This window comes from Sander vitreus, chromosome 13 (assembly GCF_031162955.1).
Source record: "Sander vitreus isolate 19-12246 chromosome 13, sanVit1, whole genome shotgun sequence".
NCBI lineage: Eukaryota > Metazoa > Chordata > Actinopteri > Perciformes > Percidae > Sander > Sander vitreus.
In genome coordinates this window covers 24,947,744-24,973,809 of record NC_135867.1, presented here as the reverse complement: position 1 = coordinate 24,973,809, position 26,066 = coordinate 24,947,744, and the positions used below count along the sequence as shown (strand labels likewise).

Below are 26,066 nucleotides of genomic sequence, written 5' to 3'. Positions count from 1 at the left end.
CCTCCAGTTGCTTAATGTTTGCCTGTAGGGTATTGTTGTCTCCTTGGAGCATGTCCCTGTCTTCCTGGATGTCTTTATTTGTTGCCTCAAGTTTCTTGATTTTTGATTGTAGGGCCTTGTTGGTGCTCTGGAGTATATCTTCCTGAAGTTTCTCGATTGTTGCTTGGAGATACCTGTTTTCGGACCGGAGGAGATGGCATTCATACACTGAGTTCTCGCAGTTTAACTCCATATCATAGAGTTGTACCTTGAGATCCTCCTTTTCTACCATAAGCTGCTTATTCTCACACAGAAGGTGGCCGAGTTCCACCTCAAGGTTGATGTGGTCCATGACCTCGCTTCCTACCAGGAGAGCGTCCTTGTTTTCTGGCTGGTCTTTGTTTTTGTCCTGGAGATAGCTGTATTCAAACCTAAGGTAACCCAGTGCTCGCTGAAGATTACCATAGTTTACATTCATGTCGTCGTTTTCTATCCGGAGGTCAGCATTCTTGTTTCGTTCCTCCTCAATTTTTTTCTTCAAGCTTTCATTCTCATCTTGGAGGGATTGACTGCTTTCCATGACATCGTTTTTCACCTGGGAGTGCCCTTTTACACCCTCTTTCTGTGTCTGGATGACAGCCTCTATTTTCTTTAAGCTTTGATTCTCTTCTCGAAGAGCTTCCATGGGACCGTTTATCACCTGGACATGCTCTTTCACATTTTCTTTTTCTACCAGGAGGACAGCATTCCTGTTACTTTCATCCTTACTTTCATCAATTATTTTCGTCATTTTTTCAATCTCTTCTCGGAGAGCTTGACTGCTTTTAAGAACGAGTTCTGCATAGTTGTTTTTGATGTCTTTCTCCGTTACGTTTTTCAACTGCAAATCCTCTTTGAGATCCTGTTTTTCTACCTGGAGGAGAGCATTCTTCTTAAGCTCATCCTGGAGGAGAGCATTCTTCTTAAGCTCATCCTGGAGGAGAGCATTCTTGTTTTGTTCTTCCTCAATGGTTCTCTTTAGGGTTTCAATCTCTAGTTTTAGAACTTGATGGCTCCTCCAAACCACCGAATCTTTGTCATTGGTGATAATGTGTAATTGAGAGCTATTCTTCAAGAGTTGCTCACTGCTGTTCTTATAAAACTGTTTGTCACCATCGAGCTTCTGAAATTCTGCCTTGATTTCCCCAATGTGTGTTTCTAAGATATCCATCATATTTAGTTTCTGTAAGTAAAAACTATTCTTGTTGCAGACAGATGTAGCTACTAAATAGTGAGTGTGTGCCGTGAGTTCTGGTGATAACTTACTGATTCTTGAAGTGATAGGACGAATGATGGGACAAACAATTCGTTAACAAATCTGAAATTGAATGAGAAATGATCAAAATACTCCTCTGCTCTGTCTGTGGACAAAATTATGTTACATGGAATCTTAGATCAAAGCACAAATGTTTCATCAGAAAATGATGTCACATGGAACCTTAGATAAAGGGAAGCTCTTAGATAAAGAGTGTTCCAACAGGAAGTGATGTCACACTTTGACTGTTTGCTAAGCTCCGCCCCCCATAGTTACTGTTGCTATGCCTGTCAGTAAGAGATGGAACTTTCAAATAAATTTCAAATAAAAATAAGACTTTTTTAAATCAATGTTAGTCCCACACAGTGTAGGAATAACGATCCAAACATATTTACACGGAAAATGTTTTTTTCTTTTGTAGCAAAAAGTAACTTTTCACAATTAAGTCGTGTTTCTTTAATTAGTCAAACGGTCTAGTGGTCCAGGTGGGAAAAAATCAGGGAAATCACGTCTTTTTTTCACAAATACAGCTAAATAACTCAAATCTTGGAACTTTTATGTGTGTGCACGTTTAACTTCAGTGTAACACAGTGTAGGAAACACTGGCAATTTCCTTCAACATGGAGCATGTGTTACTGTAAATACTGTAAAAATTAATTTGGCCAAATGATTGTAGAGCATGTCTTCATTGATCACAACTTGATTACACATAGGATAGATATCATGGAGATGATAGATTCTGTAAATGTTGGATAATGTAAGTGTGTTACCTAATGTGAAACCTGTCATTTGTCTTTTAGACTGTTGTAGCCAGGGTGTGAACTACGGGGGAGCTTGGCTATCCTTAATAAGACACGGGCTCCTCTGAAAAATATACATGGCTGTTCATTAAGGATGGAAGCTTGTGTTGCGTCGCTAAGGCCTAATTGAACAGAGGAATTATGGTATTCTTCGGTAGCCTGAGTAACTTTAACCGTTGTTCATGTGAAATCTCAAAGACAGCCTGATGCTTTGTTTATAGACTATTTGTGGGTGGCTGTTTGCTGTGTGACCTATCAATTTCTGTCGATAAAGTATAATAGGGTAAAAAAAAAAAAAAAAAAAGTGGGCTCCCCCAAAGGCCACCGTATACTTCATACACTGACTGTAGCATATTTCTTTCAGCACTTCTAACGGCGATTTGAAACATGTATCTTGCATTTGTTTGTTACTGGATTCACTGGTAGTTAGACTAAACTGAAATGATATCATTATGTTGTGTTTTGGCGATTAAATGATTCTCAGGACATTTCACAAAAAAAGCTTATGTTTTGAATTAATGATTGTGTGGTGAGAGATGTTTACAATCCAGTGAATGCACAATGGCAAGTTTTGAATGAAAGGCTGTGTTACGTGTGATGAGTTTGGAGTTTTGTACCTAAGAGTTGTGAAATTGTACCACATAGTTGCGATAATAGTACCAAAGCCATTAAAAAAAACAAAAAAAAGAGAAGTTGGTGGTCACAAAAACCTTTGGAGCCCTGTCCTACCCCTGACGCAAACCTGCTTCTCCCTATTTACCCCAGATTATGATAAGGCCTTTTATAACAATATTTGTTTGGATTCCTCTCCAAAGGACGTTGAGGAAGGCCAGGGTGGTTTGTCATGGAACAGATTTCTGAAAGGGTCCTTCAGACAGAGACCTGTCATGTTTCTTCTCCTAGTTGAAAAACTACAGTGGAACATGAGGCCCTCTAGAATAACACGGAATGCTTGGAGCAAAAATAATCCTCCCCATATCACACAAAAGGGGAGTATTTGGATTTAGTCTCCAGCGCAGCTCTGAAAAATGTGCAGATTGATAAGAACACTGCCCTCTTTATCATAAAAAACAAGGAAACAGGTTTTATTGAGCAGGCTTACCAAGCTATCCATCGGACTTCCTGGCAGTCATGTCTCCTGTTGCCTTCATCATACACATGAGGTAACTGAAACCAATCTTGATTATACACACCAAGCAAGAGAGACAAGTTCTCCTGGCAGCTAATAATTGCATGTACAATCTTACTGTAACAACATAACAGTGAAGTGATACTGATGTGTTTGTAACAGACTACAAACCATACTCTAAGACTGATTCTGATGGATATTTTTGAGAAATAATGAATTTAAACAAACAGGACATATGGGTTATTTTCATGACATTTTGTATGTAAATGTAAGTGGTTATTTTGAGTGCGTAAGCACAGGGCTTTCAAGCGGGGGAGTAGAGTTTGTGTCCTGATAGAAGTTAAGGGGAAAACACAAGACTTTCACCCAGGAAACGGGTACTTGTGTCCCGGGAGTACTACATAAGAGGACCAGTGAAAATCTTTATTTTCTGCACAGAATAAAAGCCCCGTGTGGAAAAAAGTAAATATAGTTAGCAAAGCCATGTCTCAAATATAGATTATATAAAGAGTTTCTGGATTACAAACTGTAAGACTCACTGTATCTCTGGCAGTACAATTGGCTAGAAATATTTAATTTACAGTCATGTGAACAAATTAGGACACCCATGCTAAAGTTGACTAAAAAGAGGAATAAAAAAAACATCTTTTGGAAAGTGATCTTAATGCCTTAATTAAAAAAATTAGGAAAAATCCAATCTTTAAGGACACCAATTTTCTTTGTGAATGAATAATGTATCATAAATAAATAAATGTTCTTCCTTAAAATACAGGGGGCATAAGTCAGTACACCCTTATGTTAAATTCCCATAGAGGCAGGCAGATTTCTATTTTTAAAGGCCAGTTATTTCATGGATCCAGGATACTATGATCCTGATACAGTTCCCTTGGCCTTTGGAATTAAAATAGCCCCCCCACATCATCACATCCCCTTCACCATACCTAGAGAGTGGCATGGTCTTATTTCAGTTAGCCTAATAGCTGGTTTGATTTGCATTGAGAGATGATTTTATGGAAAGTACCCAATTTAACATAAGGGTGTACTTACTTATGCCCCCTGTATTTTAAGGAAGAACATTTATTTATTTACGATACATTATTCATTCACAAAGAAAATTGGTGTCCTTAAAGGTTGGATTTTTCCTAATTTTTTTAATTAAGGCATTAAGATCAATTTCCAAAAGATGATTTTTTTATTCCTCTTTTTAGTCAACTTTAGCATGGGTGTCCTAATTTTTTCACATGACTGTAGGTGCAGATGATGTATTTTTATGTTTTACTTACCAAAAGTAACATATTTGTTCCTGACTGGTGCATTTCATCTTGATTGAAGCATCTGGTCAGCTAAACAAAGATAGAAGCTATTAGTCACTAAACATTAACATTTGCTGCTGCTAACGATTTAGCTTGCTGGATACTTAACTATCAAACAGATCCATCTGTTTATTTTAGTTGATTCTGTCAGACTACAGCATATATTGTTTTTCAATTCAATTCAATTTTATTTATAGTATCAAATCATAACAAGAGTTATCTTGAGACACTTTACAGATAGAATAGGTCTAGACCAGTGGTTCCCAACCTTTTTTCCTTGGCGCCCCCCCTACTTATGTCTAAGAAAAGCTGAGCCCCCCCTCCGAAACCGAAGTTGAGGTAACTCTCGAGATAGAGCCTTACTTTCTTTTTTGATACAGAGAGGTTATCAGCACTTTTACGTTTCTCCGCCATGTTTCATTCATAAAATAGTGATGCCGTGGCGGCAGGAAAAACGAGGATGATAGCAGCTAGCAGCTGACCTGATGACAGCAAGGGTCCCAGGTTAAGAGGTCCCGGAGGTTTGGCCTACTAAGTAGCCTGCCAAACAAAAACATATCATTTTTATACAGACTTTTGTATACATTATATATTCTAGTGTATTATCATAATTTGTTTAACATGTGCAAATATTTTTTTTTACCTCAACCTCAAACCAGATAAAGACTTGCGCACCCCCTCTGATCTTTGCTGCCCCCCTGAGGGGTCCCCGGACCCCAGGTTGGGAACCACTGGTCTAGACCACACTCTATAATTTATAAAGTCCCGATAATTCTAGTAATTCCCCCAAAGAGCAAGCATTAGTGCAACAGTGGCGAGGAAAAACTCCCTTTTAGGAAGAAACCTCAGCAGACCCAGGTTCTTGGTAGGCGGTGTCTGACGTGCCAGTTGGGGGTGTGATGAATAATGGCAATAATAGTCACAATAAAGATAATGGAACAGTGACTAGAAAATGGTAGTCATAGTAGTTCATGTCATAGCAGGGCACTGCAGGGCGTAACAGTATGTATGTTGTGAGGAGAAGGGCCCTGTTTTATCTGAACATGCCCTATAGTAATATATAGCACATGTTAGTAGGTGACCACTTACTGGGCTGGACAGGAAGCAGAACATTTGGACAGAGCTCTCTTTAAACTCCAAGCATTTTGAAAAGTTTTGATCAAAATCCCATTACTTTGATATCTGGAAAACACATGTGTTAGGTGCACTAGTGAGCATACAGACATAAATTTCACTGAATCTTTGCATTGTGATAGTTCCAGGTTTTCTACACCCGATTCTGGGAGCTTTCTAGTAGGGACGTGATGCCGAAGTTGACAGATTTAGGGTTGATCTCAGAAATCTCATCCCACTTATCAGAGTAATTACAATACTTGGCAGCAGACACTGCACATTATGACATGTGTGTGTGATTTCTGTGTTGGATAACTTGATGTGAAAGCCTAATAGACATTCTGTTTTATTGTCTGCAAATCCACCTTGTGATTTATTGTTGGGAATTTCACTCAGGGCCAAGTGATTCATCTGGAATGCTGTGTGCAATGTGCATCCTCCTCTCTACGTATGTAATATGAATAGTGTGTGGAGAGTTAGGTGACATTTAATAGAATCTAAATTGGTTCCAAGATTTTTATGACTTCGTTAAATGTGAAGCTCAATGTTTAGATGGAGAAAACAAGCAGACTGAGTCCATCTTTAATAAATATTTCAAATGAGTAGCGAGGGAAATGCCAAGCTGGATGTGGAGCAGAGCTATAAAGAGGCCGAGCACAACAGAAGTTGACTAGTGGCATCAAGTAACAACATTTTTCTCTGAGCCAGACAAAAGTGTGGCTGCTGGAGAATGTTGCATGTTGGGAATTGTTATTCTCATGCCACTGAATGAACCAATCTATCCCCTGAAAAAGATTTGTTTTGCAAACCTAAGATATATAGGCACATAGAGAGTGAATCTGAAAAGACCCTGACTAAGTGCTGGAGGTTTCCTAAAGGATTACAACATGTTATAATAGCATTGCACTCACAAAGTTCATTGGTGAGATCTGGAGATGCAGCAACATCTCTTAAAAAATGTCACACAGGGCAAGAAACATAAGCAGTCAGACAAACACACCTTAAACTAACCTTCAAGTTAGCCAAATGTATTGGTCAACTTATTTGTGTGTTGTTGACAGCCCCACATCACTGCTTGCTATCTTGTCTTACAAAAGCTGGGCAACACTGGGCAGCCTCACTAACTCTCCCAGTTATTTCTTCTTTTTTTTAATTATGTTTTTATAAGGAAATTTCACATCAAATGACAAGTACAAATGGAATTGCAGTTGTTAACATCAGAATTGTACAGAACCAAAGGTTTTGTATCAACAGTTTCTTGTTCCAGATGTCCAATGTCCATTCCCTTTCGATAATATGTATTTATGTATGGAAAAGAAAAACATACAATTTAACTTTTTACATCCAGAGGGGTATAGAAGCAAAAAGTAAATACTTAATATGAAAAAATAAATAGAAATGTGTCTAGCAGTTTGGCATCGTTCAGTTGTGTTCACATCACTGAGGTACCTTGGGAAACCCCAAAAAAAGAGGAACTCAGATAAAAAGTGGACGTTCCTTCAGCTCGTTACCTTGACGAAATCTGGTCTTAAAGGTCTGATGAATTGTACCCATTTTTCCCAGTGTTACGTCTAACTTTAGGTTGAGAGAAAAAGTAACCTTCTCCATAGTGTGTATATATATATATATATATATATATATATTGTCACATCTATCCAATTATTTATTGTAGGTCCAATCTGTAGCATCCATCTTTTAGTTAGGGCCTTTTTTCCTGCTGCCAATAATGCCCTCATTAAATATTTGTCAATACCAATACTCAGTTCTGGGGGGATATACCCTAAGTACATGATTTTGAAATCAAATGGTATATGTGTGTTAAAATGATCTTGTATTGCTTTATGTATATCTTTCCAGTAACTTTGTATGTTTGGACAGTCCCAAAACACATGGTAGTGACCTGCAGCCTGACATCCACAGTTCCGCCAGCACTGGGAATTACCATTACATTGATGTACCTTCATGAGTGGAGTGATGAAATATCGGGCTACATTTTTCCAGCAGAGTTCCTTCCATGCATGGGATTTTGTAGTTTTCCATTGTAATACACAGATATCCTCCCATTCTTTGTCCATTATTATTAGACCTCCTTCCCGTTCCCATTTGTCCTGTATGTATTTTGTTGAGGAAGTTTCAAAATTTTGCAGACTCTTATACAATTGGGAAATAACCCCTCTTTTAGTGTTTGATTTATATGCATCGATAAATAGCTGGACAAAAGGTTTACTGGCTTCTCTAGGATCCTTGTTTTTCATTTTATGATTGTAGTAATGTCGGAGTTGAAGGTATCTATAAAAATCTTGTTTTTGTAGAGAGAAATTGTCCAATAAAGTTTGAAAACTTACGATGGTCTCCTTCTGTGTAATGCTACATAGAGATGTAATGCCTTTTTTAATCCAAACCTTGAATCTATTGTCAAATGTATTCGGTGTGAAATCTGAATCGTAGTAACACCAGCTCAAAATTTTAATATCTTCAACCAATTTGTGTTTTCTAATTAATGATCTCCAGACCTTGAGAGAGGATTTTACCCACTGATTCTCTAGTCTATCTATGCATTGTTGTAAGTTTTTATCCGGTAATGCAGCTTGTATATGAAAATCAGGTATCCCATTGCATTCAATATCCTTCCATTGTGCTTTGTAAGTGGGATTACACCAGCAGAGTAACGCTCTCATCTGTGCTGAGATGTAATAATTCCTCAGAGATGGGAGACCCCAGCCGCCTTTCTCCCAGTTATTTCATTTAAATTATCTTAACTTACTCTTATTTATTAAGGCTCGGACATACTTTCCGCATTCTTCGTCCGTGCACAGCTGTGAACTTCCAGTCGCGCGGATGAGCGTGCGGTTCCATTCATACTACAATTGAGGGTCTGCATTAGTCTGGCGTAAATGCAAGGGCATTTACCGATCTCCATTCCATTCTAGGCATTTTCATCTCTCCCATGCGTTTGCACAAGTAATATAATATGCAAAGTTATATGCTTGCTTTTGAAAGGCGTAATCACGAATAAAAAATAACTACATTAACAACAGTAAAACACAATCGTAACGCAGCGTGAATTTTCCCAATTATTCCGGCCCCAGATGAATGCAGCACAAATTCCCTATCTTGCAATGTTAACAAAAGTGAAAAATAATTTGTGTATCCGCTCCCTAATTCGGGTCTACTCCAAAATGTATTGGATCTTCCTTAGCCCATGCTACACCCTTCCACCAAGTTTCATGAAAATTGGTTTTAGTACAAAAAAAATAACTGATAAACAGACAAACCAAGCTAAAATCATAACCTCCTTAGGCTACATTTACACTACTACGTTTTGGTTTAAAAACTAATTTCTTTTGATATGTTTACGCCTTGCGTCCACACTACTCCGGTGAGTCCGAGCCCCTAAAACGGAGACATTCGGTAACACTGCTGCCCCCGTTTTAGTTTGAAAACTCGGGGTTGCTTTGTAGTCTGGACGGGCACAAACGGAGACCTTTGGGAAACGACACCGCACGTCAGTCAGTCTTAGCGGTTAGGTCGGCTTACAGACCTTTCAGTAACAGTTCCACCTCGCCGTGCTCCAAGCTAATAAATCGCTGCTCTTACTTTTCACCGTTGATGTTCTTTCTCCAAAGGATTTTCTGTATTTCCAACTTATACATCAATGATTTTCCACCGCAGAGTAACATCAGACAATCAGTGTATGTGAATGGTCATGTGATATGCATTATCTGACGTGTTATATATATGATATAGACGGAGAGTAGTACTGCTACTGGAGCTAAAACTCTTGTGTGGGCCGGGATTGTTTTGGGCTCAAAACGCTGCTTAAACATCAAAATGTAGTAGTGTAGGGTGAGCCTTAGTAATAACTTGTACAGCACAGATACTTAAGCATTATCCATTGTATACTATAGCTATGATGTAATGAACAATAAAGCTTATAATAAACAGATCTTATTTCTTTTAGCTCTCTGAAAATGTCGATGAGGGCATTAAGCGTTAAAGCCCTAAAGTTTCATCATCAGTAGGGTTTCATGTTCCCTACTGGCTCCCTTAACTCCTTGAGGAGGTAAAATACCGGGAGTTCTCCCAGAATGCCTCCACACAGAGCTTTGGCACGTTTGAGAGCAGGACCAGAGACGATTTGTCAGAAATTAACTTGACATGTTGATGAACGGTTTTGCTGACAATTTGACCACCAGATACATATCTTAAACCAGCTCTCAGCTTTGGGAAGTGGTGGTCGGATAACACTGCCAATGAACACGGATTTCATATTTGAGAGGTGAGAATGTGTATGCAAGTTAGTATAGAGCAGGCAGGAAGAAAAGTACCAGGCTCTGTTCTGGGCAAATCAGTCACTGTTTTACAGGTGTATCAAAGCTGTCGGTGCCGCCAGGAGGACATTCTTCTCTTTTCACACAAAAAAAGCTTGTATTCTCCAATGCAGCCAGGAGGCTTTAGTAAATCTTCAGGCCAACTGGCTGGGTGGATTTCTAGAAAAGGGTGCTTGGCCCCTCCCAGGAAACCTCACCTCCACTACTTAGCACTCAAGTGGCTCTCCTTCACACACACATGCACAACACACACGTTTCATTCCTCTCCCCTTTTTTCACTTCCTCTCCCTCCTTTGTTTAACTGGCCCCTCTGAGAGACAATGAGCATCAGATGTGTGTAATTGCTGCTGGGATCTAAAGACCTGGAAGCACCTGTGATGTACAAGATGAGTAAATTACGCACATCGTGACAAGGTAATTAGCGAAGAGAACTTCAAGTCAATTTAACAACCTTGAAGATTTCCCCATAAAATGCGGGTATTTTAGTGATTATCAGTGACAGTGGCCATGTGTGTCCCATTAACAGATGACTGAGCTTGCACTGCTGGGTCTTGGTTTGAGTCCAAACTGAATCTTCTTTCCCATGCAGGATCATTTTCATTTGCAGCACACTTGGGATGGGACAAACTCAAAAAATACGGAGTTAACTTTTTAATAAGTTAAGTTACGAAATGCTAGATAAGAGCGCACAAAAGTATACAAAATCTTACAATAAGAATCTGCATACCTCAGATTGTTCAGACTTTTCAACAACATATGCTGCTGATACATATCCAAACAACATATGTTATTAATACAGCTTCTACTGTACAGTAACACAAACATGCACTGTCCCAAAGGAAACACATGGATGCGGTAAAAATGACACTGTGACCTGTGTTTGACTTGTGTTTGTAATGGTTGCTATGGGAGTAAAGTCTGTAAAGTTGAATAACTGTCTGAGCTGACTGGTGGTCAATTTTGGGTTTAACAATAAACCAAAAAAGTTGCCTTTGCCTATTAACACAAGTAAACAATGTACTTTTTGGGCTTGTGACCTCTTAAACCGAACCGATATCGACATGTAACCCCTTATCACAAGTTGTAGGTGTCTATGAGTTGTGAGCAGCACCACCAAAAAGTTAGGTTCTCTTTAATTTAAGGCCTAAAGAGGTTAAACTCTTGAGTATTTTGTAATTAAACTTACAATATGTCATTTTCTGCCACTAGGGGTCTCTTAAGGTCTCTAAGTCTGGCGAGGTCGGTGACTCGAGTCTGTTCAGTGCGTTCCGTGCAGTGGTCTGTCCGAGGGGCCGTCGGCCTTCATTTTGGCTGATTTCACATGTACAATCGGCGGGGCGGGCACTGCTGACAGTCGGACACAAATGACCAATCTGATTGGTAGAGTGCTAACCCAGAAACAGGGAGCGGGAAGAGCGTGACTAGAGTCTCTCAAAATCTGACGGAAATCTTTTAAACTGACCTTTGTCGATCTGAAATGAAGACAGATTCAGCAACTGCACGGCCTATTTCTCACTTAAAATGTTTTCAGAAACACGTTTCAGTGAACTATTTTAGTACAATATGAGATCGTATTCTGAACAAGCCGCCATGACAGTCTGTCTTTGAATTTCCGGAGAAACCAGACCCACGTGACGCGTTCGTCCAATCAGCTGCCGGTTTTCATTTTTGGACGACAAAACAGATTAGCTAGCCTGCTGTTAAGGAGACATTTTACGTCTTCGGTGTGTTCTGAGGCATTTTTTGGACCAACTCGGGGAGACTGATCAGTCCAACTTCCTTTTCTGCCGACGGTTGGCCGTCTGGTTGGTGTGTAAGCAGCTTTACTCAAAACCATGGATGTAAACACAGACTTTTGATGATGTCGTGAAGTTTCGTGGGATCATGGGAGTTGTTTTCTTCATTGTTGACAACTACTGCAGATTAAAAAATGTAGCCGTTTTTTGGACGAGTTAATGTATTAAAATTGTATTCACGTGACGTTTAGTGACATTAATTCCTGTCATGTCATTCTAATGAAATAGCTGCAGTGTTTCCCACATTATTACTTAGATTCTATATGTTCAAACATTTTGTCAAAATTTGCTTATTATTAGGATAAACCCCTTGAGATGTATCATCTCGTTTTCGAGGGGGTCCCAACATATAACACAATCATTACATAACAACAGAGAAGTGAAAAAACTAAACAAAAACAACAACAAACAAAAAAACAAAAAAGAACAACAACACATGCATATGTTCATCAATACATTACAACCACCAAATGGCCAAGATGGCCAATAATAAGTAAATAAGTTAACAGAAGAGTATGAGTGTATTTCTAACTACAGTCCAATATAAACATTAGGTATGGACAGCAGGTCTGTTTGTAGTCCGAGTTGTATAGACCAATCACGTATAAGGGCTTTAGCTGCATGCAGGGTAAACTGTCTGCGTGGAGAGCAAACGAGGCGGAAGACATTGGCCGAACTGCAATCTCGGACCCTATCAGCTATCGTCTGATGAAGATTTAGCTTTTCATTAGCTTTTTTTAATGTATCGGCAGATGTCTGTTTATAGAGACTGGCCGAAATGCCATCTGGAACTATGATTGTGTATTGTGTGGTGAAACGTTTGACTATAAAGTTTATTAAAGTATAGTAATTAGTAAGTAGTATAGTAATTAGTAATAAAGTAGTAAAGTAATTAAGTACAAAATTGTCTTTGGTCGTAGACATTGTCTCTCAACTCCAACTCAATTCTCGCACATCTAGTTGCTATCCGTTATCCTGATATCCACTGGCGACACTGGAACCCCCGAAATATCGTCCGTTGCACCCAGAGGCTAAACCGCCATCAGACCGGTAGCCGATGTGTTCCGAGATTACGTAGAGGACAGTATATATGGGTGTGGTGGGACTTGGTCAGAAAAAGAGCAGAATTATGCTGAAACAATCTACCAATAATGGTTCTATATGTGCAAATAACAGACAGACATAAATGGTATTTCTTTTTTCTATTCTCAGTTCCTCTCATCCGCTGCAATTCACTGGTATGTAATCCTGGTAGCTGCTCAGCAGGACACCGTTGATGATGAAGACTGATGCTCAGCCAGTGTGTTAGTCACGAGATCAGGACTATGAATCAATGCACGGCAGTTACCTCAAAGACACACAGAGAGAATCATTCCCAGAAATAAGAGAGGAGAAAACATGATGTTATCCATGAAAGTCCATCTACTTCAAAACATGTACACCACATACAGCACAAAAGCAAAATGATCATCCGTCAAAAACTAAATCTTTCCGTCTGTGCTGTGATATGCCTTTTCATATTGTTTCATATTGTTAGCTGTAGGGGGACTGTTGTTAATGCCTATTGTGTGTTTGGGGAGTATTCCTTTCTTCTTCTGTATGTCAGGTGTCAATTACGTCATTCAAACTTTCTAAAGGTAATTATAGAAAACCACAATGTCTTCAAGCACGAATTCACCCCGCAATCCTCATATCAGCACAATGACATCAGTCCTCAGCAATCGGTTTTAATTTCACGAGGTCCATAATAAAACCGTCATGATCATTGTGATATTACTTTTTACCCAGCATTCTGCACTCACAGCACTCCAATCCCAATATTGATATTACTGCAATGAAATCAGCTGGACACCGCTGCATTTCATTAGGCTGTGCAACTGGAGCATGTGGGGAGAATAAGTCAGCTCCATAAAAGTCTAAGTTTGCTGAATGGCTGGGAAAGGTTGAGGCACGCGTTTAAAAAAAGAAGGAAAGACTGGGAGTGAAAGAGAGGAGCGAGGTTTTACTGCTGAAAAATTGGAGAGGTGACTGGATTTCAACCAGGCACATAGTCTCGTTTCAGAGATGGTTTTAACAGCTGAGCCAATGTTGACCAGCCAAGTCCAAGACCAGGACGGGTCAAGGTGAGCGGATCCACCAGGGCCTGGTCTGAGCTCTCAGACAGGACACCAGAGCTGCTGCGTCTCCCCCTGCACTTCTAACGCAGTCCCCCGATCCCTGTATTATGACTATAATCCAGCTATAAAGACTTATAGTCGTAGTATGAGGTCTCAACTCGCTAATGAATGAGAAAGTACTTTACGTCTTTGTGTTGACTTTAAAGCACAGAGTTGAACACTTGCCAAGGCTGATACCCGACTCCTGCCTTCCTCTTGTCCTGTGACGGGACGTGAATGTGGGGCATAAGGAGACGTTAGGACACAGGGTGATACATGCAACACAGCTAATATCCTGAATACTGTGTGCAGAGTCAAAAGAATAGTTTGGGATATTAGCTTATTTGCTTTCTTACCGAGAGGTAGATGGGAAGATTGATACCCCTCTCATATTTGTGCATCAAATATGAAGCAACAGCCAGAAGATGGTTAGCCATTAGCTTAGCATAGAGACTGGAAACAGGGGCAAACAGCTAGCCTGGGTCTATCCAAAGGTAAAACATACTGTATATCTTGTTTGTTTAATCCAGTGGTGTAGTCTATGGTATATGCTGTATACCCACAAAAAAACCTCCAGAATTTCCATATACCCAGTTAAAAATGTGCAATGATACGTAAACAACATAGTCTTGTGACAGAACTTTAAAAAAACTTTTTTACAATAAACTAGACTACACTGCTGGTTTAATCCGTACAAAAAACAAAGTAAAAACGGCAACTGACAACATCACGGTAACAAGACGACTCCAGGAATTCACTGTGCAGACCAAGAAATTTATAGAAGTCCACAACCTCCAATAAAACAGCAACTTTAGTTTTTAAACTAAAGTTTTTTTTGTATGTAATTGAGCTTTAGAAGTGCTGGTAGGCCCTTTTAGTAGCTAAACTAACTCCTGGCTCCAGCTTCATATTTAAAGCAAGCCTATGTAACTTTTGCTGTGGCCACAAGTGGCAATTACAGTATAATGGTTCATGCTAAAACATAGTGTAACAGTAGCACAAGTAGAGAAGAGTCATAACTCAGTGTCAGTCATACAGCAATATATTTCTGAAGTCTGCTAATGTTAGCTAACATTAGTCAGCATAAGCTACTTGTCATACCAAACCACGCAGGCTGTAGCTCAAAACCCCTGAGAGTAATAAACTGAACAAGGGTACATTTATTGCTCTTGAAATCACAGTTTCATTTCTAAGATGAGGAACGTTTCTCCAAAGGTTACATGGTCGATCTTAAACGCACAGATGTGATATCTGTCTTATCCTATTTAAAAGTTAAAAGTGACTGAAATGAGGAATTTGCACTTATATATAGCTTCTTGGGTTATTCCCAACAGAAGCATGTTAGTCATTAATCCACACAATATACTGTAATGCAGTCACCAAATACTCTTGACTTCTTTGTTTTCCATTTGTTTACAGATTTCCAAAAATAAATGTACAGTACATGTTGTTATGCCTGACATGTAGCAATGACAGGATTACATTGCATGAGTGACACCCACAGTAATAATTACAATGGATCTACTGCATGATGACGGAGACCAGGCAATGACAAGGGTCTAGAGTTTCACTGAGACCTAAGAATGACAGGGGTACGGCGAATTACTTCCACCTGAGACTGATGGTGTCAGATGATATGGCTGCTGTATGAATAAGGTGCTGATGGACCGCAGCGATTCTGCTCCCTGTGCACACTGTTGATCCTACAGTACTTATGATGTATGCTGAGATGGATTCTACTCTATCATAGGATGCTCATCAGGATCAGTTGGATTTGGCAATTTGGCCAGTGACTAGGGATGTAACGATACACCCAACTCACAATTCACGATGTTTAAGTTCACAATACGACGATACAAATGACTGAATACTTATTTATATAAACTGCGCAAAACAAAAGATGTGTCCTTGAAATCGTATTTTATCACAAAAATGAAAAAATTAATTAATTTGGTTTTTAAAACAAATCCCACATCAAAATAACTATATGCATAGAAAAAAATAAAACAAAAATAAACTAAGAAGGCGTAGTGACATCAGAAGTCAAACAAATGTAAACAAAAGTAGATTACGCCCTAGACCGTTTTATCTCTACCGGTTGTAATCTTTACACATTTATATATTGATTTTTAACTGATTTACATTGCATCGTTTCATCCAGCGTGCGATTTGTGAAATTTTTTTTATTTTTTGATCATGCACAACAAAACAAAACATGCAAGAATTAAATCCCCTTTTCAATACCACGGATATAGAGCCAATCGGCCAGCCGTGCCAAAACACTTAAATATGCACTTCAATATCAAATGGAAAACACAGCGCTTTCAAACCGGAGAGCAGAGTTCACTTTGCAGTAAAAACAAAATACTTTCACCCAGGAAACACTTGTTCGTTCCTTAAGAGTATTTTAATCCAAAACACAATCTTTTTCCTAAACTTAACATTTTGGTGTCTAAACATAACTGTCATCGCTGCATGACCCTCACCTTTTCTGGCTAAACTCCACTACCACGGCCCCTGAAAGGAGCGTCATCTGGCGGTGCCTGTAGCCGGCTCACAGTCACCTGTTGGCGGCTAAACAACTGCCGCTGGTAGCCGGCGTCCCGGAGCTCTGTAACGGCCAGCAACTGCTGCTCAGATTTGATCGTTCTATGGTACTATGTGTTCACGTTACAGGGCTTTACTTAATTTAAAATAGGCTACTTCTATTGAAATCCCACACCCCCCCCCCGGAAAATCACACCCTGGTTACATCCCTACCAGTGACTATTAAAATCAATAATCTGATTTGTGTCCTGATAAGGACACTGCTGTGGGGCTAAAGACAGAGAGTTAGGGTTCATTCATTACTGTCACGCACTTACAAACACACACACACACACACACACACACACACACACACACACACACACACACACACACACACACAGTGGTGTAAAGCCCAGAGGCCCGGGCTTAGACAGCCGGTAGTGCTGGTTTTGCTGGTGTGTATTTTGTGAGGTGCCTGTGATGATGAACAGTACAGCAGACTATACACTGTAGCAGTGCTGAACTCTAGAAACTGAGCACTCAAAAATATGAAGATGGCTTTGTGAGTAAGAAAATAGGCCTGCTTATTCTCACTCTCAATGCCTCGGTTCTTGTTCTCATAAACTTTAAACTACAATAATAACCTGCAAACTATCAAAGTTTTAAGCCGTGCACCTGTCTAAAGGCACATGCACTCACAGGCTATACGTTTAGAGCCTTCCATGATGGCACAAATGTCCCGTGGTCCTTTGGCTGGATGAAATGTGATTTCCAGGAGTCAGAGCGTTGAGGCCTTCAGACACCTGTAGGTGCTTAGCTGTGAGAGACAGTCTGCAGAGTGACACAAGGAGCTTATAAGAGCAGGGAACTGCTCTATGTGAAATGTGTGTCTGGAAACACAAAGTAAAGCACAGTCAGCAACCATCTGCATTACTAAAATTCCTAATGGGAACGACTATGAAAAGTCCAACAGGTGATTCTAAAAGAGAAAGCTTTATAGCCATGAGAAACGGGCTAACATATATTGATAGTAGCCAACCATAATCTGCCTGAAACAACCAAGAGGGGATGTAAATTACAAGCACACTGTATACTTCAAATGCTTTAAGTTACTGCTTTCCGGTGCTTAATGTGAACAAATTGACACACTATCTGGAGCCCTGACAGCACAGTGACACGGTAATACCACCAGAAAGGTTGCATTTTATGCATTTAGACAAGTGTATAATGACGTAAAGAAATGCAGAAGGGCTTATTTCATTAAAAAAAGGGCTTACTTCAAGTGCTGAAGGTACTGTAAGGCTAAACACATTTAACCAATTTGCAGCCACATGTGTACACACAGTATGTAAGGTCCACGGTGCTCACATTTAACAGGCTCAACCAACGGAACGAGCTGTAACCCGTTCTGGCCAACGGACTGAAACCGCTCCAGTTAGTTCAAAGCAAAACTATTGTGATGTTATGAATCTGAAATAAATCAGTTTCCCTATAGAGCTCCACTGTGACCGCCCTCTGGTTCCATAAGTGATTTTCCCCATTCAGTATCTCCATTGACTTTTTATTAAATGCTTATAAAAAAGACTTTTAAGCCTGGAACCAAGCCAACCAGCTCTGAGATGAATCGTGACCATAAAACATTTGATTCGGTAAAAAAAAAAAAAAGAACATTCTGAAAACGGCAAAAAAGGCTAAGATACTGCGCTGTGTATCGAAATGATCCTGGACTTCAGTGGTTGCAGCTTGCTAGTCGTTCGGGGGTGCAGTAAACATTTCCATAGTAACGGCGAGCCCCACCAATCAGAGACGTTGCTGTTGCACGTAGAATTGTGGGTAGTGTGGTACTCCATGACATTGTGAATAAAATGTTTTTCTTAAAGCTATAGTGCGTAGTTTCTGTCACCCCCCCATGAGGAATTCTAAGTAATGACAACAACACTGTTGGAATAATCTGTTTGCCAGACCGTCCACACGCTGCGGAGCGGAGGAGGGTCTGGCTAGTCCACACAGCATTCCGGGATGGGAGAAAAACGTGCTCTGGTTTATTGGCATTTCTTTAAACCAATCACAATCTTCTTGGGTGGTGCTTAGCACCAGAGAAAAGCTGTGGTGCCGCTGTAAAATAGCCTCGTGAAGGAACTTGTTTTGGTGGAACGTGTACGTTCAAAAGTAGTTTTAGTCGTGTAACAGAAAACTCAGATTGGACAGATAGTCTAGCTGGCTGTCTAGATTTACCCTGCAGAGACTTGAGACGGGTTCGGGTTCAGGCTTTCGGGCTCGGTCCTTTTCGGGCCGAACTTTTAAGGCCCGATTACAGCTCTAAATCGGAGGAGCAGTTAACCATAGTCCTCAGAAAACCACCGGAGTTTAGAATTCCAACACAAAGGAAGTGGTAGGAAACGGACACCGGCGAAAATACACGCATCCAGCGGAATTTCCTGCGGCACAAGAGCAATCCCGGAAGTGGAACGTCGTGGATATAGACTACTGTCTAAACACGGTGGACTCTACAGAAGAGGTAATTATCTTGTAATTTGTATGTCCTCTTCGTCTCCAAAGCTGAACGTTGCTGTTGTTCTTTCTCAGCGATGAGGTAAAACGCATCACTTGAGCTGCTGCACACCATTTAGTAACCATAGCCATACTGAGAAATACAGAGAGAGAGTTGTGTGGAGCTGATAGTCCTAATTACTGTTGCTTTGTATGAACTTATTTGGCAATTGCTCGAATGTAACAGACGTTCATTAAAATAAAATAGTTGCACACTATAGCTTTAAAACACTTGATTTCATGCGGACTTCTGGCTTTTACAGGAGCATGAACCTTTGTTTTACAACCTCGTAGCTCGCGGTCAGTCTGCCTCGGATGGATTAGACATTATGGCTAATAATCAATCCTTATGGAGAACATAAATTAGATTTTTACTTCCGGAACCACGCTGTTGAGCTCTATAAGGATCATTAAAGTTTCATCTAGTCAAATTAATCAAACAAATGTGATGTAACTGGCCACAATACAAAAAAAATACTAGAGTTACTCATAATCTTAGATTCTGGCTATAGTACAAATGATTAATTATAGACAGAAGAGCTTTGTCTCCGTTCAAAACAATAATAAGCAGGGGTGCATGTCGCTAAAACCTAAATAAAGAAGCACAAATGGTTCAATCTGACAAAATTAAACTGAGCTGTAAAGTATTTGAGATGGGCCAGATAAACATGTTAAACAAGATTAAGAGCTGTACCTGCCAGATTAATGTGCTTCAGGCAGTTCCAAGGAGGATGCACCTGGAATCCTCCCCCTGTCCATGACTCTGATGAAATACACATAAACATATCAGTTATGGGAAAGAAGATTGATATTGGCAGTTCATATGCCAGCACTGCAGTTAGAGAACCTTGGTCCAACCAACGCAGATTTTTGCACTAATTTTACCTTGTCAGGACTGTGCTGGTATGTTCAGGACACCTTACACTGTTATAGACCTTTTACACAGGAGCTATTTGGATCTAATAGGGACAGGTGCTATTAGTGAGGAATAAACAAACATTCACAACGGCTTCTTTCCATTCAGCTGTGCTGGGTCCAGGGCCTGTGTAATGTGCTTACTGCGACACATTCATGGAACACAGCAATCATTAATGTCATTAGCTACGCTTGTTCCGTTCCTGCTATAACAAGTCAACAAGTCTTCCTTGAAAAGGTCCATTGGCTTATTGGTTCATGGAGTAAAGCTGAAACAGAACAGTCGATATAATATAATAATATAGTCCACTGACAAAAACAAAGGTCTCAAACTTTTTTTCAATTGTCTGCTTCTGGTCTTCTGTGATAGAAAACTGGATATCTTTAGGTTTTCGAGTGTTAGTCAGGGGAAAAAAAGACATCTGACATGTTCATGGGCGTTAGGTCATTCTGATGTACATGTTATGACTACTGTCTCACTATTCATGAACCAAATGATTTATCAATTGAGTTGTAATAACGTTTGGGATCCTCTGACTTTTCCTCTACACCATCATCAGGTCAAAGATTGTATTTGTCCAGTACTTTGCTTCATGACCTGCAACCTGCAAATTTATTATAAATATTCCCATGAACCTCAGCTGTTCTTGTCTTTCGTGCTAAATAGTAAATGTTAGCATGCTAACACGATAAACTAAGATGGTTAACACTGTAAACATAACTTATTTGCATTACCATTGTAATTGTGAGCGTTTTAGCACGCTGACGTTAGCATTAAGCTCACAGCACCGCCTCACACAGCTACTAGAGTGACTTGTTTTAAACTAACGGTTTCCAGGAAATATTGGAATTTTGTCCATTTTCATAGCATCTTGAAACCATCATATCCTACATGTTCCATATATTGTAATTAAATTGCTGTCAAACTTGAGCACACCGATACAAATGTTGGCAGAGCACGGCATCGGCGATACTGGCGCCTGTATGCAAATACGGATCGATACCAAATTTTGCAGTATCACACACCACTACTACATACATCCATGCCATTGGACTGCAAGTCTTTAATAACAAAAGAAACCCTCCATACAAAAGTATCTGTACATGGTCACTTACTGAACTGTATAGCATTTTATGGAAATGATTTAACATGGTTCATCTTTTAGTTTTAAATACAATACTTCTAAACAGTCAGCAACCACGGCACTGGATCTGAAACACAAAGTGGGCTGCCGGTGGAGAGTCCATCTTTTTACTGGTGGGCGATGCAAAGCAGCTGTTCACCTCAGGACCCAGACACTGGTTATATCAGTTTAACATTTGACATTATTAATGAGCAACATCCCATGTGAGTGGGGAAAATAAAACTAAATATTGATCTCCTTCAAAACAAAGCACACACAATCGTTGAGACATAAATAACGCAATCAGTGAATACCAGTGCAAGAAGCATTCAGAACATGGAGACACGGGACAAAATCACAGACATTGGGTTTGAGACACTTGCTATTAACACTTAAAGTAGAGCCTGAGTGAGACATTCCAACAGAACACGAACACAAAATTTTATTTTTGGTCTACTGAATATGAGAGTCAGTGGACGTAACATTAACATTGATGTTAATAATGATGGGGTTTATTAAAATTCAAAAAAATAAAACGAAAAAAACAGAGGACATGGAGCTGGACAGAAAAATATTTGCACTGTATCCCTGCCATGTGCTGTACACTCAAACCTGTCACCTGATCCTCATCTAAAGACCTGAAGGAGAACTTTGACTCCATGTGGAGAATGACGGGTGGCCTGAGCTGCTGAGGGGGGATGCCATGTGTCACAGTTAGGGAGTCTCAGATTGGGCAACTGCTTCCGGCTCCCACCTCACTTTGTGGTGGCAAAACCATGCCGCGTCCAAAGGTCATTGGTGAGGTTACTTGAAACCTAACTGTGATTGTGTGACTGTTGCATGCTCATGTGAAGCCCCGACACACGCATACACATCACGTCCTCCCTCCTGCACACACCAACTGTCATTCACCCTGAATGAAGGCTCGGGAAGTGTCTAAAACATTTATTTGTACACTCAAAGGTGCAAGTACTGGGACAGCGTCCTTAGTGAAGATGATTCATGTTGATAAAACTTCTCGATGTGTGCGCCTATTGTTTGTTAATGATTCTATAATTGATAAAATGTCACAAATAAGCTGCTGCATTGAAAGATCTTTACACACTGATGTACTGAGGCTGCACTCTTGAGTGTGGATGTGAATCTTAAATGCAGTTTTGAGACAATTATGTTTTGTACGAGGAGTTAAGGGCTGTTATTGCATGCTGTACACACAGTTTGTCATTTTACATTAATGGTCCCCTGTCATGGACCAACAGACTACTAATAACTGACACTACTTCATGAGGGCGATTGCTAACGCTGAGGCCAAATTAGTTTGTGAATAAAAATGTCTGAAAGATGATTCATTGCTCCATCCATTGTTAAAAAATACATTAATGCTGCCATCAAAAATAAAAGTAAAGCTTACTGTCCCGATACTTGCACGTTTAACTGTATTCCATTTAAAAGATTACTATGGAAATGCTTACAAGTGCAAATTGGTCGTTATTCCAGAATAGCTCAGATGATTTTTGATGCTGTGATAAGGGAGTGGGGACCCTATCCTTGTCCTCATGTCCCTGCCTTGTATTTGTCCAAACCCTCTGTGCAAGTTTTTTCGTGCCTCCCTCTCTCCTTAGGTCCTCTGCCTCACTTATCAGAGTTCTTGCGCGGTCTGCGGAAGCTGGACATGTTCTCATTTAGTGCATAGATGCGTCTGGAGAACTCCTCAAAGCCAGCGGCGTCCAGCTCCCCCAGCACCTGTTCATCACACTCCACAGCTACTGCGTGGTCCACAGGGATGCAGCGGTAGTCTTCCATCTGGGCCTCATCTGCTAGCCCTAACCCCAACCCCAAGCCTAAACCTGTGGCCTCTGTGCCCATGATCTCCTCAGCTTGCTCCACAGAGCAACGCAGCTCTGGGACCAGGCTAACAGGCGCCTGTCCTGGTACCAAAGAGCCATTCATGGCTCTTGTGTGCTGACTAGTTGGAACAGTTTCCTCACCAGTGTCCTGCTCTGTAAAAGAGTTGGGCGAAACGGTGCCAGTGGGCGGTTGCGCCTCAGTCTCTTCTTCTTTTTCTACTTCAGAGTCTCTGTCAATGCTTCTGCGTCTCTCCAGCTCATCAGCTGTCTCCTTGCCCTCCTTCTTCTCTTCCTTCTGCTCTCCCTCCTTGTTGGACTCCGTAGTCTTGGCCAGGTTAAGTGAGGCCATGCCGGCATCAAGGGAGGAGGATAGGTGTTTGGGTGAAGGCGAGGGCGGTGCCAGGCCAACCGGGGGCTGCTCTTCACCCACAGCCGCGTTATAGCTGGCTGAAGGAGTTGGCTTGTACTTATCGGCTTCCGAGCTTGCCCTTTTTCTCAGGCCTCGGTCAGGGGACCTGGTTTGGCAGGGGTAGCCTATCTCTGAGGCAGCAGACACACCAAGCTGAGACTTGGTCGGCACTGGGATGGAGCTTGAGACCTGATGTCTGTCACTGTGAGGAACAAAGAGAAAGACACTAAATAAGCAAGGACATAAATAAAAGCAATGACAATCAAACAATTTCTAAGCACGGTATTAAATTAAGAAGATAAAATCAAGATAAAACTCAAAACGGCATTCACAGGCGTTGCGGTAATTAGCCGCAGGGTTGTGCGATGGTGTGTGTGTGTTGCCCGTTTGTGTTTCCACACTCCGTGTGTCAGTTGTGTTGTGTCAGGTCTGATTGCCAGGTATGTGGATGGCCATTGCAGCGTAACGTCTGGTTGCGTTTCTCCAAAACATGTTACTTTTTGCCACAGGCTGCTGCTGCATGCTCCACCGCCATGGCCTAAATGGACTACCCATATTCAAATGAATGGAAGGACTGTCGTTTTCACCACAGCGCCTAATCTAGTTTGAACGCAGCCTAAAACTGTATTTGATTTATTACAGTAAGCAACAATCTCTCCAGCCAACACATGCGACTGGGACGTTCTGAAGGGTCGAATGAGACACCCAGGCTCTATTTGGACCTGATTCTTCATTGATCTCATTCGCACCCCTCCACCTTAAGAGCTCAACTCCTTTCCCCTGGTCCTGGAGAAAAGACAGCTGCAGCTCTTTGTAAATCACTCCAACTTACAACATTCAGAAAACATTTGTGCATCCTGTGAGACTACACTTACGTTCTGATGCCTGGAAGTGCGCAGCAGGCGTCCACCCAAGTATGCCAGACATTTACTTCTATAACAGATAACAGACTCGGGATCTGGGGACACCTCGCCTGGCCCCAGTACTGAAGCCATAAATCTACTTAAATGAGGGCCTTACTGCCGGCTTGTGATAGCCAAGGCCTAAATCACTGGACTGCTTAGCGCTCTGCTTAACATGGCCATTCCGCTATGTCAGGAGCCGAGGACTGTACTGTTGGGGTCAAAGGTGAAGCAGGGCCTCTCTGTTTTCTAGAGATTCACGTGTTGGTTAACGAGTTGAGGACAAATCTCTGCTTTTTCAGTTGGACATGCAGCCATAATAGATGTCCTTGTAAATTTTCTCCTGTTGCTTTGCACTTACCAGGCAAGTTGTCTTTGACGTATGCATTTATTTTGCGTACCAGCTCGTAGTCTGATGGACAGTTCCGCCAGCAAACGCATGTAAAAAGGTGCCTGACCTTGACCCATGCCAGCACCCTGCCGAGGTGGTCCTGACAGGGTTCACAGGCAGGACACTCTGCTGAGAAGAGTGAAGAAGCCTGTCTAGTTTTAAGAGAGAAACTTGTCAAACTTCAAAGCGCCTGGGATACAGTAAATGAAAACCATCCGTGGTCTGAAGGTACAGTATGTAACCGCTTATGGTAACAACCTGTAAATACTGGATGGATAACATTTCGGAGGCATACATGTTGGATGGTCAACCAAGATCAGGGTTAAGAAAATAGGGTAATGACCTGAACGTGTGAGGGTGTTCCTATTAAGTGGGCAGAACAGGAGATGGACTGTGCTTTACTTGGCAGCGCATGTCCATCAAAACACATCATTTAATACGACTGGCTTCAGCTTGCCCCTCCAACGAGCATATGGTTAATACTGCAGCAAAGCATTTCGGGCAAAATGGAAACAATGTGCTCTTCAACACTTAATTTATGGAGAGACTCAAATGAAAAAGAATGAATGAATTAATGATTTGCCATCTCATACACTTATCTGTGACTTTCCAAATGAAACCATCATGGGCTCTTTGGTAGCCAGTCCAAAATTTCAAAACCTGATTCGGTAGAAAGGAAGAAAGACAGATGTCATGAGAAGTCTGTTATCATTTAAGTAAGTGGAAAATGTGATTCAGACTCTTTGAAACACAATACAGGTTTGGAAACTGGAGACAACTGGTACTAAGCGAAAAGTTCAAGTTTCCATGCATCATTTATAAGAAGCTAATAAGTGACTATGTTTTCTAACTTGACTGACTGATGTCCTTACGGCAACGGCTGATTAGATGGCTTTGATTTTAATTATTATCAGCCATTTTTTTTCCATTCCTCCCTCCAGCTGGATCTCTAATATAACCCATTTGGTCTGATTTTAGCTGGCCATCTATACCACTAGCAAATGTATTGACACTGGCAATAAAGTCTTTTGTATAATGAGGAATTTTGTATGTGGACCATGTTATTTTGTTCCACTCAGTTTCTATGTTTGGCCTACATTTGTGCTATTATTTGTGTCAAATTGTGCAGCAGTCTATGAGTAACAGAGAAGACTGGGTGTGTCGGTGAGGACTTCAGCCAAGAAAACCTCTGGGCAGTCATAACATTTTTTTCTTGAAACATTTTAGCTATTATATCAATGACATGTTTTTTAATGTGGGAAATTAGGCTACACATGTACGGCCACTGTAAGCATGTGTGCAGATGCAACTGCTGCGACACACTTCCTAAAGTTGTTTGGAAAAGCTGTAACTCATACAGGCCAAATACTTACATTGCATGAGCTAACAGTCTCTTGTTGACATTCTTGGTGCACTGCGTGAGATTTTTCATATTGTTATTAAACATTTACTCTGTTCCCATATTGAAATGTCCTTCGCCTTGCATAA

At 40.7% G+C, this 26,066-nt stretch overlaps 1 protein-coding gene across 2 annotated transcripts in view; it reads right to left on the bottom strand.

The window, feature by feature from the left end:
• Positions 1-20,949: 20,949 nt before the first annotated feature.
• Positions 20,950-26,066, bottom strand: part of uvrag (UV radiation resistance associated gene) — a 104,653-nt gene continuing 99,536 nt past the window's right edge. For both annotated transcript variants that reach the window (XM_078265781.1, XM_078265783.1), the window contains one exon: positions 20,950-23,487. In XM_078265781.1, the coding sequence (XP_078121907.1) occupies positions 22,662-23,487 (826 nt within the window). In that variant the 3' untranslated portion in view covers positions 20,950-22,661. The remainder of the gene's footprint in view (positions 23,488-26,066) is intronic.